The 18829-nt window shown below is 34.4% G+C and overlaps 3 protein-coding genes and 1 long non-coding RNA gene across 6 annotated transcripts; 2 read left to right on the forward strand and 2 right to left on the reverse strand.

Moving 5' to 3' along the window:
* LOC142227553 (uncharacterized) lies at nucleotides 1-1077 on the reverse strand. Its single transcript, XM_075298073.1, has 3 exons — nucleotides 917-1077; nucleotides 589-856; nucleotides 1-436 (listed from the first exon to the last, which is right to left on the reverse strand). Exons 1-3 carry the CDS (start codon nucleotides 1075-1077, stop codon nucleotides 29-31), a joined length of 837 nt encoding a protein of 278 aa, XP_075154188.1. The 3' UTR covers nucleotides 1-28.
* Nucleotides 1078-3325: 2248 nt separating this feature from the next.
* LOC142219827 (uncharacterized) lies at nucleotides 3326-3874 on the forward strand. The gene is made up of 2 exons (XR_012717793.1): nucleotides 3326-3601; nucleotides 3669-3874. It is a non-coding gene; the product is annotated as an uncharacterized LOC142219827 (long non-coding RNA).
* A 539-nt stretch (nucleotides 3875-4413) lies between these two features.
* Nucleotides 4414-16204, forward strand: eIF2D (eukaryotic translation initiation factor 2D). 3 transcript variants are annotated; one of them, XM_075298081.1, is made up of 5 exons: nucleotides 4414-4562; nucleotides 8119-8166; nucleotides 14200-14389; nucleotides 14545-14686; nucleotides 14800-16204. In XM_075298081.1, exons 1-5 carry the CDS (start codon nucleotides 4495-4497, stop codon nucleotides 16164-16166), a joined length of 1815 nt encoding a protein of 604 aa, XP_075154196.1. In that variant the 5' UTR covers nucleotides 4414-4494; the 3' UTR covers nucleotides 16167-16204. The 3 variants fall into 3 exon arrangements, with proteins under 3 accessions (XP_075154196.1, XP_075154197.1, XP_075154201.1); XM_075298082.1 differs by lacking the exon at nucleotides 8119-8166; XM_075298086.1 differs by lacking the exons at nucleotides 4414-4562; nucleotides 8119-8166 and having other exon boundaries at nucleotides 14254-14389; nucleotides 14498-14686.
* Nucleotides 16205-17437: 1233 nt separating this feature from the next.
* Nucleotides 17438-18562, reverse strand: LOC142227600 (uncharacterized). The gene is made up of 2 exons (XM_075298089.1): nucleotides 18251-18562; nucleotides 17438-18158 (listed from the first exon to the last, which is right to left on the reverse strand). Exons 1-2 carry the CDS (start codon nucleotides 18284-18286, stop codon nucleotides 17727-17729), a joined length of 468 nt encoding a protein of 155 aa, XP_075154204.1. The 5' UTR covers nucleotides 18287-18562; the 3' UTR covers nucleotides 17438-17726.
* Between the last annotated feature and the right edge of the window lie 267 nt (nucleotides 18563-18829).

Raw genomic sequence — 18829 nt, forward strand, 5'->3', positions numbered from 1 at the left:
TTCTAGTTCAAAACGGGATTCACTTTTATTACCGACAATCTAACTTCTCAACTATTTTTGCTAAGCAATTCAAAATATCATTTTGTCTTTCTTCGATTGCGTTTAGACGTTCAGTAACTCTCCCTTCAAATGTATTCATCTTGTGATCAATATTTTCTTCAAGCGATGACAATGACCGAGCAATATCAATGTTTGTCAAGTTTGTCGATCCTGAAGACATGTCCCGACTTTCTTTTAGAGCTTTTGTCCTACCCATTATCTCCAATAATTGCGCACATTTTTCCGATGCCGGTGTTAGAGGCTTGGTACTTTTTAGTATGCTTTGGACGTTATCAAAGTTTATGTTACTGGATACAAGTGTTGTAATTCCATTTGGATTAGGGGCGATGTGAATCTGTATCCCATATATACATATTTCATCAATTGCAGATAGAAACTGAAATTGTATTTGGTTAATATATGTATCATAAATAGTTATACATGTTAGCTAAAAACAAGAATTATAGATATATTATAAGATAACCACAATAATATTTAAGAACAATTTTTTTGGTTTCTAGCCACTGTATAGGAAATTAACTGGCTTACTTTTATTGCTACATCGGTTACTCCGGATTTCTCCAATTCTAAATCATAACGGTACACATCATCTTCTTCGGGCAATCCAAACTCTGTCTTCAAGTACTCTTTCAGTTTTCCTTGAAATATTTCTACTTTATTTACATTGGAAACAAATGAAAATGCTTGAATTTTGTACTCGGGGAATACATCTATCACAATCTCCAAACACTCTCCTTTGTCTCCTTTGTCCAATAAAATTGCTTTGTCTGCACTTACTATTTCCTCCAGCGGAGACCTTCGAGAAAAAGATATAAATAGCTATTTTTTTATAAATTAGCGAATTATCTCATAATACTTCAAAAACACATCTGGGTCCGCATTTTTAATTTGCAAAATTTCTGGAAAATCGCGTCCTCCTACTCTGTTCCAATTATAAAAAACTTTTACAAGCGTCGTCGAATCCATTAATTCGAACAGAAACCAAAGATAATTGAGAAGAAGATGCAGTCTTGTCATAGCAAAACTGAAGCACCAGAGGACTCTGCCAACAAAATATCATAAAGTTTGCGTCGACGTGTCTCTCAAATGTACTGCCGTTTGCGTTGGAAAATATTATAACATTTGTGTTCTTCATAAATTTCTGAATAAAAACCCACAAAAGCAATACTAAAACGATTGTAGAAAATTAAAATGAAACATGTGTAACATATTTTAAAGCGAATATTCATTATGGTTTTATGTGAATATTGCCGTTTTGAATTTATTCCTGGGCAGAGCTGCTTTGGAAAAAATTGACAAATAAAACAAATTTTTTCTTATAGCCCTCTACTCCATAGACCTTATCATGGCTGAACAAGAAGGTTTAATCATGGGCCCATATGATTACAATTTGTTTATTTCGACAAAATTTTAAGATGTCAAAATCATATGTTTATGGTGATTGCAGCTCTCCAAATGACACTGCATAGCAAATGCATCTCAAACAAACTCGCGCATTCATAGCTGGAGAATTGTTCAAAGATGACTTGAGTATCTTGATAACATATTCCAGACCCAAAATACCACGCACATCAGTTTTTAAACTGCATCATAAACTGTTTTTGTTAATAGATGGCGAAGATCCATTTGACTGACTTCCATTCTTAACTTTGGTGGGTATTATAGTCTTATTTGTCTCATATCGGCGTTCCTCGGATGAATTATCCACTTCACAATCACTCATAGGTGACGCAATTAAATTTGAACCTTTATTTTTCTCTGGATTTTAATTATTTTTTCAGAACAATTGAAAGAATAAATAATTGCCACTTTCACCAATGCCATACGATTCTTTTATCAGCTGATTTTGACTTCCTAAAATTGTAAACAATATATTGAAATTTGTTGTTTTTGTTATCGTAATTCAACCTCCTTATTCAGCCATGGACCTTATAATACATAGATGGGCTATGGGTGTCAAACTATGTTTGACAGTTCCAAAGATTAAGAATAAAGGTGGGTATTAAGTTCGAGTTTAGCGGCTAAAATCGTCATTTTTTCATGATTACTTTCCCTTAATAATCCATTTTAAGGAATACAAACATTGTGAAAATTTGCTTTGGGCTTTTTCCCCATCAAGTTATAAAAAATTTGCAACAAATATGTATAATTGTATGCCTTTTTCTTACTGATTTAGTTTTCACTTTAGCGATTTTAGCGGCTAATCTCGAACTTAGTACCCACCTTAAACGAGAAAAATAAGAGCACGCTTACAATCTCTTTCGTATTCTATTTTGTAGTTTACCAATTTTACACAAAATTAGAACGTTTATGACGCACCAGAGGATTTATAAATAAATTAATATATTAAAAGTTCATATTTGAACAAAAAATTGTGACCAAAAACCGCGAAAATACGAAATTTAATTTTGAGCAGCATTGCTCTTTACGAACAACACAAAAGCAAATGCACGAAAATTAATATTTGGGACTGACTTTACGAAAAAATCAAAACGAAATGTCAGAAAATTAATTTTTGGAACTGACACATTTTTTTAAAGAGACATATGGCCTATCTATATAACATCTATTGTCTATGACTGCATCTTCTTCTCAATTATCTTTAGGGCTGTTTTCTTTTAACACTGGATGCAGCATTTGTATGGGCTATCCAGAACATCGTTGCACTGGTGTTCTATCCAGAACATCTCATCAGTGCAAGTCGAGTCGGTGTTACCAGATTGCATTTTGATAAAGTGACGCTTATAAGATTCACAATAGCTGTTTATTGTGACTAATTTATCGAATATCATGAAATTGAAAGTGAAATTGAAATTGACAGTGTCATGAATAATCGCAGCGGTACATATTTATAACTATTTGAGCATTAAACATTTATGCCTATATTCATAAAAATTTACTGTAGGTTTATCGAAGGAATTTGTAATGTAATAGTAGGTTTAAAGTTTATGTTAACTTTTATGAATATGGGGGTTAAGATTTCACTTATTTTCTGTGATTGTTTTTAAACAGCTGATGACAGTGTTGCATATTTTTTGGAGATGTCCTGGATAAACGAGTACTCTGTTTTCTTTTAGTCCGTGACTGCTTAGGGTATCCAGAGCAAACAGAAAACAGCCCTTTTGCAGAAACACTACACCAGTGATGTGATGTTGCAGTGTCACTTACGAGTCTGTGGTAGCGATGAGGATGAAATGGAACTTTGAAATGCTGGCAGGGTCAGTTATTCCGGACGACAGTGCTCGTGTCGAACATACCCCATATATTGTGCACATTACCCTGCCAGCATTTCAAAGTTCCACTTCATCTTCATCGCTACCACAGACTCGTAAATGTCACTACAACCATCCTACTGTGATGGGGGGCAGCATATCATAAAGTACAAAATGTACTTCATACATGTATTTTACCATCACTACTTTTACAAAAGCCATTTTATTTTTTGTGAAACGCCAAGCGCAACCAGCTTGTTATATTTTATTTAAATAAAAACGAAAATAAAGTTCTGAAAACATAGATTTTACGCTTAAAATTGTGAAAGGTATATTGGTGAACAATTTTTGATTTTCCAAATGGAATAAAGTGATTGTTTTTCAAATATTTTACAGACACGCTGCCTCCATCGAATAAAAACACTGGCTGATAGACGCTGCAACATGTAACTCGCTACTTGTAACTCTACATCATCATTAATGCAAAAAATTATGTTAAATGTGATGTGATAGTGGTATAAATGTTATATTTTTAAGAATTTGTAAATGATTAATCAAATTAATAAATATCTAAACAAACGTGTTTTACTCGACCACAATGATTCTTTTACCACTATCTTAAAATGTGCTTTTTCTGATTGTTTGGAGGGTCTCTTATTGGCGTCGTTCAAAATTGATCTATAAAGGCACCTAATAATTGCACTCATGCGAAACTTTTTTGTAGTAACTTGGCGTGGTACAACTTCTCAATAGTGACGGCGCTTTTCCGACGAGTTTTTGATATCGTATATGATTGTTTTCGACGTACTGGGGATTCTCAGAAGTTGGCAGGGTTATGCGCTTTACAGATTATCAGTTATTCCGGGCGGAATGTCGGTGTTTGTAAAGAATCTTACAGTGTGTCGGATCGATACGACTTGTCGGCGATTACTAAATAATCGGTAAATGTGTTATCGATCCCATAAACATGCAGCAGTATGCCTTCGGACTTAACTTATAATGTGCACAATATATGGGATATGTTCGACACGAGCACTGTCGTCCGGAATAACTGATAGTCTGTAAAGCGCATATCTCTACCTGGTAATAAGTGTAGATTGGTACCACCCTATAAAGGAAAACTTCTTTGTATACTCTCTGTATTACCCTGTTGTTGGTTGGATTATCATTTTCGTTGCTGTTAAGCAAATTTTTCATATTGTTCAGCAAATTTTCTGTAGAAATGTTTCTCAAACCTTTTAAATTAAAAAGCAATGCTCCCCTCAAAGGATCAGATTGTAAGAAACTGAAGTAAGTAAATATTGTATGAATATTTGACATTTCACTGTAGTGTGGATTTCTTGCTTTGAAAGTCTTGTGCTATATGAATGAAGACATCGAAATTACTAGGTTATCATTTTGCCACTTGTGTGCGTGACTACATTGTTTATCACGCGTAGTCATCAGAGAATGAAGCCGACATTTCAGGCTATTTGCTTCCTACTACACTAATATCAGCGTTGTCACAACGAAAATTTTATTTTGGACCAAAATTCCCTCGGAATTTGTCGGAAGAGCGTAGTTTTCGAGTCCAAAGTGGGCTAACACGAACCCAAAGTGGAAAGGTGGCCGGCTTCGGCCGGGATTTGAGACTCTCCTATACACAGAGTCCAAAGTGGGCTAACGCGAACCCAGGACCTGTCCGGATCCATGTTATTCTAAATAGATTACTCTTAGGATGATTATGTGCGATGGATACTAAATCCAATATACGGGATATATAATATACTTTAGAGGCCCGTAACTCCGAAAATAGGTCTTTCCGACAAAAAATGGTATATTAAATTTTGTGTTTAGAATCGAAAAGTCTACACGCTGGCCCAACCTATCGGACCACTTGAACTAAAGTAGATTTAAGCCATTTGATCTATATTGGTATAGCCCCATGAAGACCGATTTTATGTACGCATTAAACTAAGCTTTTATTTACAAATAAACAATTTGATTTAAGTACTTCAAATTTTTAGTTTTTGCAGGAGTACTACCAATTTTCCTGAAAAACATATTTTTATACCCTGCGCCACACTGTGGAACAGGGTATTATAAGTTAGTGCATATGTTTGCAACACCCAGAAGGAGACGAGATAGACACATGGTGTCTTTTTATACCCTTCACCACTACTGTGGTACAGGGTATAATAAGTTTGTGCATTTGTATGTAACGCCAAGAAGGAGTAATCATAGACCAACCTTTTAGTATACGGATCGGCTTAGAATTAAATTCTGAGTCGATTTAGCGATGTCCGTCTTTCTGTCTGTTGATGTATTTTTGTGTGCAAAGTACAGCTCGCAGTTTTAGTCCGATTGTCCTAAAATTTGGTATAGGGTCCTGTTTCGGCTCAAAGACGATCCCTATTGATTTTGGAAAAAATCGGTTCAGATTTAGATATAGCTGCCATATATATTTTTCACCGATCTGGTCATAATTGGCGTGCATATCAACCGATCTTCCTCAAATTCCGTACATCCGAATATTTGATGAGTCTCGAAAAACTTGCAAAATATCAGCAAAATCGGTTCAGATTTAGATATAGCTCCCATATATAGCTTTCGTCCGATTTACACTCATTTGCCCACAGAGGCCAATTTTTTGCTCCGATTTAGTTGAAATTTTGCATAGGGAGTAGAATTAGCGTTGTAACTATGCGTGCCAAATTTGCTTGAAATCGGTTCAGATTTGGATATATCTCCCATATAAAGCTTTCGCCCGATTTACACTCATATGACCACAGAGGCCAATTTTTATTTATTTATTTATTCATTTAATCAACTAACGCCTCTATGGACTAAATGTTGATAGATTTAATATAATTCAAAGCAAATTGCTTAACACTAACTCTTAACCTAACCTAGCGCACAATCTTTTAATAATATGTAAATTTGAATTAAAATTAGTAAAAAACAGTAGGAGATAAATTGTCAGTATCGGAGCCCAACAAAGTACTAAATCAAACGTTCGAGAAATGTAATAAGAGTTTACGCTTAAATGAAGAAGGGCTAGCTGAGAATTTTTTTAGATTGTGAGGCAGCGAATTCTATAACCTTGCCGCACGCACTGAGAAAGAACGTTCAAGCACTACATGGGAGAAATGTTCAATAAGAACCTGACTGTTTCTACTAGAATTCAAGAAAGTAATAGAATTAAAAAGATACAAAGGAAGACCATACTTGACCACACAGAAGAAAAAATAAATACACCTAAATCGCAAGAAGTTGTTAAACGAACAACCTAAAAGACGAGAAGCATACATTTCATAATTATCACGAGCATTCCTGCCATATACAAATCTCAAGATGCTATGAAAGCAAATATCAAGTTTACGTAAATTAACACAGTTAGTGTCTGTGTATACTTCAAGACCATAAAGTAAGATTGGCATAAGCAGTGCATGAGCCAGTCTAAATCTGACTGTTTCAGGCATAACAACGTTGAGACTGTAAAGACGCCTGAGAGTAAAGTTCACTTTAGAACACACATGAGCTATATGGCTAGTAAAGCTTAAATCAGAGTCAATCTCAAATCCCAAACAGGATACACGCTCAGAACAAAGAACTTCTGTACCTTGAACTATAACTGGTGGCACAGACAATGTACCCCGAACACCATAAAAAAATGTACACTTAGTCTTATTAACATTCATAGCAATATTATTAACAGCACACCAATCACAAATCCGACCAATGTCAGCATCAAGATCACTTATGCAATCATTCAAAGAGACAGAAGAACAAAATAACTGAATGTCGTCCGCATAAATACTGAGTTCTGAGTTAAACACACAGTCACGCATGTCATTTACATATAACATAAATAAAATCGGGCCAATTATAGAGCCCTGCGGAACACCACAGACTACCTCACGTGACGATGATATACGATCTTTGGACAAGACGAACTGAGACCGACAAGACAGGAACGAAGATATTAACTTACACGAAGAATAAGAAAAATTAAACTGTTCGTACAATTTCCTTAGAAGAACATGATGTTCAACAGAATTAAAGGCTTTACTTAAGTCTAATATTGCCAGGATCCCCGGATATCTAGAATCCACTGACCTTCTTATAGTGTCCGTGAGGTGAATCATCAATGAGGTCGTGCTATGATGCCTCCTAAAACCAGATTGACGACAATCCACCAATGAGTGAATGTTCAAGTGGGAGCATATTTGATCCTTTAGAATTATTTCAAATGCTTTAGAGAGCGCGGGTAAGAAGGAAATGGGTCTGTAATCCGAACATATCGTTCCCGAAGTTCCCTTTTTGCGAAGTGGAAAAACTTTTGCGAGCTTCCAAGCCTCTGGAAATTTGCCTGTCATAAGAATTGTATTAAAAATATGCAGTATGTGGTGACAAAGAAATGGGTACACTAATTTTATAAATCTAATAGGAACATAATCAGCACCAACAGCATTGGACTTAATTCTATTTATTGCACAAAACAGCTCATTTTCATCGATACCTCTAAAGGCCAGGGCATCATCCCTGTCTATATGAGAAAAATCACTAAGGCTAGACATAGAACTTGACGACACAGGTGTAAAAAAAGTATTTAATTCGTCCGGGTCAATATCACAGTTGTAGGTATCACAGTTTGTCGCGCCACAATTCCGAATCCGAGACCAGAAATCGCGTGAGGAATGTACCCCTGAGAAGAAACGAGTTGCATAATCACGTTTCGCCTGCCTAATGCATCTTCGAGCAAAAGCCTTATACTGCTTATAAATCATCTTGTTGCGATCAGTCCTATTCTCAGTGTATGCTCTATATGCCAAATCCCGATTAATAATGGCTGTCTTAATTTCAGAATTAAACCAACCACGTTGATTCGCGTTAATGCGCCGTGTCCTTTCAGGTACGTGTGACAAAAAGAGATCCATAACATTATCGTTCAAAACTCTTAACTGTAGATCAGTATCATTAGTATCATAAAGAACCGAAAAATCTCTAGCAGTAATATCCTCTACCATTGCATCCATATTAACTAAGTTATAATCCCTAAATGAAATATATGATTCAGATACATAAAATTCCAAATTGTATTGCATTAACAAAAAGGCGTGATGGGAATTTACAGCAGGAAAGTAGAATAGTCTACTCTTCAGAACCGAAGACGTAGTACCAATCAAGAAATAATCAATCATTGAAGCAGAATCGTTGACGAGATCATAATGCGTAGGCATGTTGTTATGTAGAACCGACAAATTACATCTAGCAAGTAAATGACGAAAAGTCGAATAATTTCTAGGATTAGAGATATCATAATTAAAGTCACCCATAAGAATAACATGTTCATACCTGGACACAACATCGGAAATGTAACCCTCAAAGGCATCAATAGAACCATGCGGTAAATAAACAACACCTACAACAACAGTATACGTATTCATATCAATCTTAATAAATAATAATTCACATTCAGGCACAGAAACAGAACTCAAAACACTAGCCTTAAGATTAGAGGATATATAAAACGCAACACCGCCGCCACGTCTGTCACTACGGTCATTGCGAAATAGACTATATCCCGGAATGCTTAAACTTCTGCCAGATACGTACGGTTTCAACCATGTTTCAGCGAATCCAATGATGTCAAGATGTCCTCCACCCAAAAAATTTCTCAACTCATCAAACTTTGTAGATTTAGTACGGCTTAAGTGACTGAACATTACAAAATCCAATGTTAATATTAGGCTGAGCATTCATAGTAAAATTCTTTAAATAGGACTCATCACTGACAATCTCTCCTATACTGTTACCTAAAAACATAATAAATAATTAAAAGATTGTGCGCTAAAAAGGAACTTAAAACTAATTTTTGTTTCGAGCTTAAATAACAAATCATTCATAATTTTAAAATGCTCAATATTTATTAAACTAAAGGAAAAATGCAAATATAAGGCAATTCATACAAAGAGGAAGAGTCAACAAAGCCCGCTCTGATGACTGCCCCCTTAATCTCACCCTCCCTCCCATCCTTGTAACAGAAAGAACTCTGAAAAAATTAATTTGTAGCATTTGGCGTTCCAAATGTAGGGCTATCTCTTAAAGCAATCTGATTAGAGCGAGCCCCTTGCGTAGACCTTATAAAAGTAGCTTCAGTTTCATTTCCGAGGTCAAGAAGATTGTCATAATTCATAACTTTCCGACCATTCTTGAAATCATATATATCAGCCTTAGCTGCAGATGGTATCAATTGAAAGCGTTTTATCTTCTTATCCTTCAATAAAGTACGACATAAATTTTTTATCTTTAAAGAAAGTGGTGGTAAATTGTCATTAAGATAGATTCGGCTTTCTATGTTAGATCCAAATACCGACGAATGTTTTAAGTCTTTGGTAGTCATATACTTGCTTATGATTTCGTCTCTTTTGGCTAAAGAGTTGTATTTGATCAACATTGTTCGTTTTTGTTTCCCGAGCCAAAACGATGACATAACATCGCTGGGAACAATACTAACGCCCAGTGCGGTAAGGATTTTTACAGCCATGTCGCATGGTTTAACATTGTTCGGTAAACCCGAGACCAATATGTCATGCCTGTTAAGTTGATAACGTATCATATTGTTTTCAGCTCTCAAATGCTGTACTTCTGATACAACTGCATCATAGTGTTTCTCGCAGTACTTTTTATTATTTTCAACTGCCTCCATGATGGGGCCAATAGCTTGGTCAATCTCATTCCATATTTGACTTGGCAAATTAGTTGTTAAGTCATCCAACTTTTTTGTAAGGATTTCGACGCCGGCATTATCAATTGAAACAAGAGACAAACATCCACTACACTTCCAACCAATAGCACCACCCCTCTTTAGCAGTGCATTACAAGCAGCCTCACTAAGCCCAGAACATTTTTTGAGATTAAGCCACTCTTCACAAATACAGCAAGATACTCCTCCGGTGCTTTTTGCTACATTTTTACTGCATACGGGACAAGACGTCATTTTGTAAATAAACAAGCCGGAGAAAAAGAGAATGTAGAAAAACCAGCAAATGGCAAAATTGCAGCAGCAGTCACGAAGCCAAAAAAAGTCAATAATGATGAAAATCGACAGATCTTTATATATCCGGAATTCAGCAGTCCTTGAATATTTGCAATTTAATGCTTAAGAAGACTTTTGTATTAAAAGAATACTTAAAACACAGATAAATTGAGCAATTGAGCACAGATAAATCTGATTTCCTTAAAATTGCTTCAGATTTAAACGTTTCCCATATTTTTTTACTAACATTGTGTTCCACCCTAGTGCATTAGCCGACTTAAATTTTGAGTCTATAGATTTTGTAGAAGTCTATCAAATTCATCCAGATCGAGTGATATTTAAATGTATGTATTCGGGACAAACCTTTATATATAGCCCCCAACACATTTGACGAATGTGATATGGTATCGAAAATTTAGATCTACAAAGTGGTGCAGGGTATAATATAGTCGGCCCCGCCCGACTTAAGACTTTCCTTACTGGTTTTTGTTATGTTAAATGTTAATTTAATTTTTATGCTGCATGTATTGTCTCATCCCTAACGTTGTGTTAGCAGATGTTGACTACCCTGCCAACATTTTTTGAATTTGGGGGCGCTCTTGAGAATCCCCACTACGTCGAAAACAGTCGTATACGATATCCAAAACTCCTCGGAAAAGCGCCGTCACTATTGAGAAGTTGTACCACGCCAAGTTACTACAAAAAAGTATCGCATGAGTGCAATTATTAGGTGCCTTTTTTAATAAATTTAGAACGACGCCAATAAGAGCCCCTTCAAACAATCAGAAAAAGTGAATTTTAAGATAGTTGTAAAGGAATCATTGTGGTCAAGTAAATCCCGATTGTTTAGATGATTATTAATTTTATTGAACATTTATAAATTCTCATAAATATAACATTTATACGACTATCACATCACATTTAACATATTTTTATGCATTAATAAAAGATTGATGTTGAGTTACAAGTTGCAAGTTACATGTTGTAGCGTCTATCAGCCAGTGCTTTTATTCCCAATGGAGGCAGCGTGTCTGGAAAAATATTTGAAAAAATATCACTTTATTCGATTTTGAAAGTCAAAAATTGTTCACCAATATACCTTTCACAATTTTAAGCGAAATAACTATGTTTTTAGCACTTCATTATCATTTTTATTTAAATAATATATAAGAAGCTAGTTGTGCTTGGTGTTTCACAAAATATAAAATGGCTCTTGTAACAATAGTGATGGCAAAATACTTCCATGTACATTTTGTACTTTTTGATATATTTACCCCATCACAGTTGGCGATAGTTGCAGTGTCACTTACGAGTCTGTGATAGCGATGAGGATGAAATGGAACGTTGAAATGCTGGCAGGGTAGTTACTGAGTAGCTGTAAATTCTTTAATTAATTTGTTTCATTTTTATTTATTTATATATATATATATATATATATATATATATATATATATATATATATATATATATATATATATATATATATATATATATATATATATATATATATATATATATATATATATATATATATATATATATATATATATATATATATATATATATATATATATATATATATATATATTTTTTTTTTTTTTTTTTTATTTAGTTTTTAGTTTTGCTTTTTATTTAGTTTGTGTTATGTTATATCATTTTTTTTATTTTGTTGAGGCTCTTTACTAGATTTTTATGTTAGTATTGCTGTGTTACTCACATATTCATGTATTTTTTACTTTTTTATTTTTTTTTTATTGTTCTTATTTTTTAATTTTTTTATTTTTTTTAGCTGATGGCCTCAGTTGTCAATGCTTTTTATATCTTTATACTAATATTATATTTACTATAAATTTTGTATCAACTATAAATAAATAAATAAATAATTTTTTAAATTGATAATTTAATTTATATTTTTTAATAGTTTTTTTTTATTAATTTTCATAATTTTTTTGTTAATTGTTTTAATTATTGTGTATTTGTTTGTTTCAAATTCTGTTTAGTCACTTATTGATACTATTTTTGTTATTAATTTCTAGTTTTTAAGCGCATAATTTTTATAATTTGTAATTATTGCTATGTTTGTGTAGTTTTGGAATCCGTATATGGCTTTGCGGCTTGGATTCTCCAAGAAAATAAATAAATGAATAAAATAAATAAATGCTCAGGGTGGGCTCCTGAGTCGATATAGCCATGTCCGTCTGTCCGTGAACACCTTTTTGTAATCAAAGTCTAGGTTGCAGTTTTAGTCCAATCGACTTCAAATTTGGCACAAGTATGTGTTTTGGCTCACAATAGATCCCTATTGATTTTGGAAGAAATCGGTTCAGATTTAGATATAGCTCCCATATATATATTTCGCGCGATATGGACTAATACGTTCCCAGAAGCCAGAGTTTTTTGGTTGAAATCGGTTCAGATTTAGATATATCTCCCATATATAGCTTTCGCTCGATTTACACTCATATGACCACAGAGGCCAATTTTTAACTCCGATTTAGGTGAAATTTTTGCACAGGGAGTAGAATTAGCATTGTAGCTATGCGTGCCAAATTTGGTTGAAATCGGTTCAGATTTAGATATAGCTCCCATATATATGTTTTTCTGATTTCGACAAAAATGGTCAAAATACCAACATTTTCCTTGTAAAATCGCCACTGCCTAGCCGACGGATGTGATATGGTATCGAAAATTTAGACCTACAAAGTGGTGCAGGGTATAATATAGTCGGTCCCGCCCGACTTTAGACTTTCCTTACTTGTTAATAATAGCGTTAAGACGTAAGAATTTTTTCTGGTGGTATCTTTAAAGATACAGTGCGCATTTAAGGGTTTATTATTCGGAGTTCTACCAGTTTTATTCCTTCGAAGAGTACTTCATATGTTCGTTATGTTTACATACAACGTAAAATGAATGCTGGGTTTCCGCGTCTTATTTAACCCACCCCAACAAACACAAACGTTTGAAAAATGCAAAATTTCAACAATTTTTCAAACATTTTTTCAAAGGATTAGGGTAATATTGAAGTTGAGAAAATCGCCTTCTCAACAAACAACAGACATTACCCTCAACAGTAAAATTCAACATATTAGCAATAATTTCTCAATGTTATTCTCAAATTGAAATGCATCGCTACTCAATAATTTCTCAAACCATTTGTGTATTTGCCACAATTAACATTGTGGCAAATATATTTCAACCAAAATTTGTATAAATGATATCCCCACTCCTAATTGAAAGTCAAAGCCAAAATTCAATGAATTTTGTATGATTTATTAATTTTCCTCAAAATTAAATATATAATACACTACACTACATAATACACTACAATACTAATCTAAAAATAAATACCGGAAGGAATTCACATAATATCCATTTTAAGCTGATAATAGGATGTAAATGAAACTGACGATGTGATGCACATTTTCATCCAGAAGTTAATGATATGGAATAATATCAAGTTTTTAACAATTTTAATTGTTTGCACTTTGAAATGTTTCTGGAAACTTTTTCTTGCCGATAAGCCACTCATTTTTCATCGGTCAGTTTCTTAATGTTTGCAAGAATGTAGCATCCAACGATTTTAGTTTTCTGCAAAGAGATTTAAATTTAGTTACTTCTCTAAAATGTTGATTTAATTTTTCATATTGACTTACCAATTATTATAAACTATTTGAAGCAGCTGTTGCATTTGAAAAACACTTATCCTGTGTTTATTGGGATTTATTTTGGAGCTCCCATTCATTTGCACGGTTTTTTCAAACTTGCATCATTGAATATTTTGCAGTACGTACTGAGTTGGTCAACATTATTAAAAACATATCAAGCAAATCTTGCGCGTAAATTAATGGCAACCACAATCATCACAATGCAAATAAAACATCTTTAATTTTATTTTATTTGAAACAGACAACGAATTCAAACAGAATTTCCTCATACGAACCCAGATTTACTAGTACCGAATAAGTCGAATGTTTCAATATTGAAACTGATAACATATGGCGAGTTGCAGATATCAGTATTTTGTGTGGACAAGCTACCTATGTTCTTTGAAAATGAGGAAAATAAATTGGTACCAACTTTGTACAGCTTGTGGCAGGTAAATTGTTCAATTGCTGGAAAAGATTTCATCTCCATATGCACATTTTTCTACAATGTTAATATGCTTTTTTATTTATATTATATTGTCTGTAAATTAATGAAATAGATACGAAATTTCGATAAAATTTTGTATGCACAATGAACATGTTGCAGGTCCCAGATCTGTTGCCATATTTTACAACACATCCAGCGGTTTTGCCTAAACTTAATAATGGTGCAGATTTAATGTTGCCTGGCGTTGTTGTTCAGGGTGTTGGGATGAATATGTACGGTCATTACAAAAAAGGTCAATTGGGTAAGTACTTTAGCAAATGATTCTCTTGTCTCTCGATAAGGAAATAAAGTCATTAGCTCGTTTATATAATATGAAATTAAATAAAAATTAGCATATTTTTTAATGAAATTCAGTTGCTGTTAATTTATCGTCAAACAAATCGGCCGTGGGAATTGGATATCTTCCACGATCTAGTGATGATCTGTACATGAGTGGAGGTCACGGAGTTGCTGTAAAAATATTACATGTTTTTGGGGACAAATTGTGGGCTATTGAACCCCAGATAGCTCAACAAGTTCCTCAATTCAAAATTACAAGCTTAACAGATGACGACTTTCCTGAATTGGGCAGTGTAAAGCACACCGGAAAACAAAATAAAGCGTCTCCAAACTTGGATGAGCAGAATGAAGAGATCTTAACGGAAGGTATCCAAAACTTTAACCTTGACGCAGATATCGCAATAAGTTCACAAATAAACTTCAAAACAGAGAGTAAAGGAAATATTGTAGTCGCTAATGACATTAATATGGAAATTTGCAATTCAGAAAGATCTAATGAAACAACTCCAGAATTGATGTTGAGAAATGCATTTCTGTCTGCTCTTAAAAATCGTGGACACTCCTTGCAGCTTCCCCTATTAACAAGTACATTTTTCCGATCATATATTTTGCCCGAGTGCGGGCAAAGTTTGGATTTAAAAAAAACGAAATACAAAAAATTATCAAACTTTCTCAATGAGATGATTGACGATGGCTTTATTGTAGTTAGAGAAGAGACAAAAGGCGTGGACAAGATAATTTCTATCGATTTTGAACATCCAGATTTGGTCAATTTCGTAACGGATTACAAGCAACCTATAAATAACATGGAAGAATCCAATGAAAATTCTTTATTTCACTCCGAATTAACGGAACTCTATATTGTTACCGATGCCGTTGCAGCTCTATTTACCAAGTTAAATTATAAACGAGGAGAAGGCATAGCGGCTCAACAAGTTAAGAAAGTTATTCGCGAATACATCAATAAAGTCAACTTATCCTTGTCAAAAAAACCAGAAGATGAAGCAAAATCGTATATCCTAGACGAATGTCTACAATCCATATGTAAGACCAATGTAGCTACCTTGTCGAAAATCGTCGCAACCGTAACATTACAAATGGATCATTCATATCAGATGTGTACTGCTAAGGACGTTAGTGGTAATAAACCCATGATACAAATGTCATTGGCCACGAGATCTGGCAACAAAAAAGTTACGCTTGTTAGTAATATTGAATGTCATGGAATTATATTGTCAGAATTCATAAAATTATGTAAACAAGGAGCAGCGGCTAGCACCACAATTGTTTCACTTCCCAATCAAAAGAAGGAAATGCTTCAGATTCAAGGAAATCAAGTACGATTCATATATACACTCTTAACAGAAACTTATAAAATATCACCAAAATATATACTCGGCCTTGAATTAGCTAAAGATGGCAAAAAACACAAAAGGAAATAAAATTAAATAGATTTGTTATCCTAAAAAGTACCATCCAATTATTTTTGTTTGGAAATTGATTTATTAAACAAATTACAGTCATATAAAGTTATGAATGTAGAAATATAATGTAGGTGCTAACAATGAAGGTTTTTTACCTACATATGTGACCATTGCATAATCGATCCGCTGCATGTTTATGGGATCGATAACACATTTCCCGATTATTTAGTCATTTTGATTGTCATTGTTCAATAGGTGGGAACTAATGATAAAATGGTCCAGAAATAGTTCCCATTTGGGAACGAGGGGTTGATGTCGCACACACGCTTCATGTCGGACGCGTGGTCCATGAGCCAGTTGTATAATGTTTTACCATTGACATTATCGTTGTGGTCTCCCCAGGTTACACTTTTGGCGTTAAAGTCGCCCCCAATTACTACACCAAGGAATGACTCGACAGTTTCCAAATTTTTTTCTAAATCAGATTTTAAAATATCTCTGGTTAGATTGCAAGGCACCTAGATTGAGCCAACAAGCAGTTTGTGAGGAGAGTTGTTTTTGTTAAGTGTAATGTCGACAAACGTCGCACGCATTCCGGAGAATCCGACATGCACACTTTTGAAGGAGATGTCTTTTCTAGTAAGAATTGCAACACCAAGGGGGGAATTGTCATAGGTGAAATTATATCGCATTATAGACACTTGTCCATTCATTTTGAGGTGACATTCTTGTATGAAGGGAATATCAATTTTATAATAATGTAAAAAATTAGACAGCTCGATTTGGCGGCTTCTGTGTATCAGTGACCTGACGTTGAAAGTAATGAATTTTAGCTTTTTATGGTTCATTTTTAATCTTGTTGTAAAGTCGCAAGAATTCAGCTTTAGCTTCGGACTTTGGCATGAGTTTGTATTCTTTAAGAAATTTCTCAATTTCTTGCTCAATGGTAAGTTCTTCTGGAGCCATGAAATATGAAGCGAGTTTTAGAAATTCATCAACAGTAGATTTTTTCGGTGTTGCAGTTTTGTTGAAATAACTTTACAAAAGACTTACCAGGGGTGATGAGTGAAGAAACGACATTTCGGACATTGTCTCTGGCAGATTCTCTTTCCTCTCTGGCTTTTACTATTCTCTCCATCTTTTTGGCTACGTATTTTTTATACGCGGAACAGCCTTTCCAGCCACAAATCACGCAAGCTGGCTGTGAATCATCTTTATTTTTTCTTGGGCAGTTCCCGGGTTCATGCTTAGTATTACACTTTACGCACCTATACTCGACATCGACGCCATTGTATTTCTTTCTCTTTATTGTTTGGTTTTTCCCAGCTTATTATTTGGCTAGCGATTGCGTTGATATGTTTAACATCATCTACTGTCTTACCAGGGTGCAAAGTGAATATAAAAAGACCAGTAATATATTTGTTTCTGATAGAATGTGGTGTGGAAAATCGCAAAACTTTCGCCACAGCTCCGGGCACCATCAAATCTAATTTGGTTTTGACTTCCTCTTCTGTGGTTTTTATATGGAGGCCACGAATGACGAGTAGGACTTAATTTTATTTTCCCTTAGCAATGCGGTCATTTCTGAGTGTACTGTACTGCAGTGTCAGCAAAAAATATTTTACTTTTGCGGCGGTTAACATTCTTAATTTTAAAGATTTTGGGCTCTCTTGCTTCCAATTGTGCAACAAGTGAATTTATGTTTTGGTCAAATAAGAAAATTGGCGGACAAAATTTTTGTCTTGGAACTACCTCAGTAGCAGCTGCAGTTGAAGTTGCTGCCGAGTGTGTCTGATGTGTGTTGATTGTGGTTTTCTGCTGGATTGTCTGTACTGGTTGTAGGAATTCCAGTTTTCCTAGTATGGAAAAACGGTTTTGATTGTTGACATCAAAAGAAGTCACGTCAATATTCTCTACGGAATCATCTCTCCTCATTTTCTTCTTCACACTTCCCACTTGTGCAAAATCATGGGACATCTTGAAGTCGGTCAAATATCGCAAAATTGTTTTCTAAAAATCATTTAATTTGTTCACGATTGTTTACTTGTTTACCTTCAATCAACAAATCAACGGTATGGCAGAGATATTTATAATGTCCCTACCTGAGAAGTGGGCTGCACATAACCTATCACCAACATTCAGTTCTTTTCCGCATGCCAATTCCCACTTCCTATGCCTTGTTTCATTCCTTGGAATTCCAAAAGAAGGTCCACCTTTCCCGTCAACCACCTTTCCGCATATACAACAACAGATTTTCGAATTTAAATATGAACTTCCCAAAACTTTTCAGTTTGAGGGTAAATATAATTTTCAACATAAATTCAACTTGACTTGAAATAGCTCATCTTCAAATTGTTTGCGAATTACTTCCAATTTGCCAAAATGTTGACGAAATCTTTGAAAAGGTGTTGAAGATAATAGGTCTGTTCGCGTACTTTTCCAATAAAAAATATCCAGTAAAAACTAGCAAGAGAGTAAGAGTGTATTTTACACTCTTTGCTTAAAGTTGCTGAAAAGTACACGAACGGTATCCAGTAACTATTTGCACATTGAAAATTTCAGCTGCTAAAACATTGAAAACAAAAAACGAATCCTGTGTATTTAACTTCCAATCGTAGTTGCCGAACATGTACATTGTATTGGTACTCTGTTTGTTATCAATAACCAGCTGGCAACGTATG

This window comes from Haematobia irritans, chromosome 1 (genome assembly GCF_050003625.1).
Source record: "Haematobia irritans isolate KBUSLIRL chromosome 1, ASM5000362v1, whole genome shotgun sequence".
Lineage (NCBI taxonomy): Eukaryota > Metazoa > Arthropoda > Insecta > Diptera > Muscidae > Haematobia > Haematobia irritans.

Excerpts from the sequence above, each read along its gene's own strand:
- LOC142227553 (XM_075298073.1), bottom strand. The coding sequence starts at position 1,077 with ATGACAAGACTGCATCTTCTTCTCAATTATCTTTGGTTTCTGTTCGAA. Across the intron at positions 857-916 it reads GACCCAGATGTGTTTTTGAA|GTCTCCGCTGGAGGAAATAG; the intron begins GTATTATGAGAT and ends TTTTTCTCGAAG. Across the intron at positions 437-588 it reads TAACCGATGTAGCAATAAAA|TTTCTATCTGCAATTGATGA; the intron begins GTAAGCCAGTTA and ends ATACAATTTCAG.
- eIF2D (XM_075298081.1), top strand. The coding sequence starts at position 4,495 with ATGTTTCTCAAACCTTTTAAATTAAAAAGCAATGCTCCCCTCAAAGGA. Across the intron at positions 4,563-8,118 it reads TCAGATTGTAAGAAACTGAA|AATTAAACCAACCACGTTGA; the intron begins GTAAGTAAATAT and ends TCTTAATTTCAG. Across the intron at positions 8,167-14,199 it reads AATGCGCCGTGTCCTTTCAG|ACAACGAATTCAAACAGAAT; the intron begins GTACGTGTGACA and ends TATTTGAAACAG.
- LOC142227600 (XM_075298089.1), bottom strand. The coding sequence starts at position 18,286 with ATGTTGGTGATAGGTTATGTGCAGCCCACTTCTCAG. Across the intron at positions 18,159-18,250 it reads ATGTGCAGCCCACTTCTCAG|AAAACAATTTTGCGATATTT; the intron begins GTAGGGACATTA and ends AATGATTTTTAG.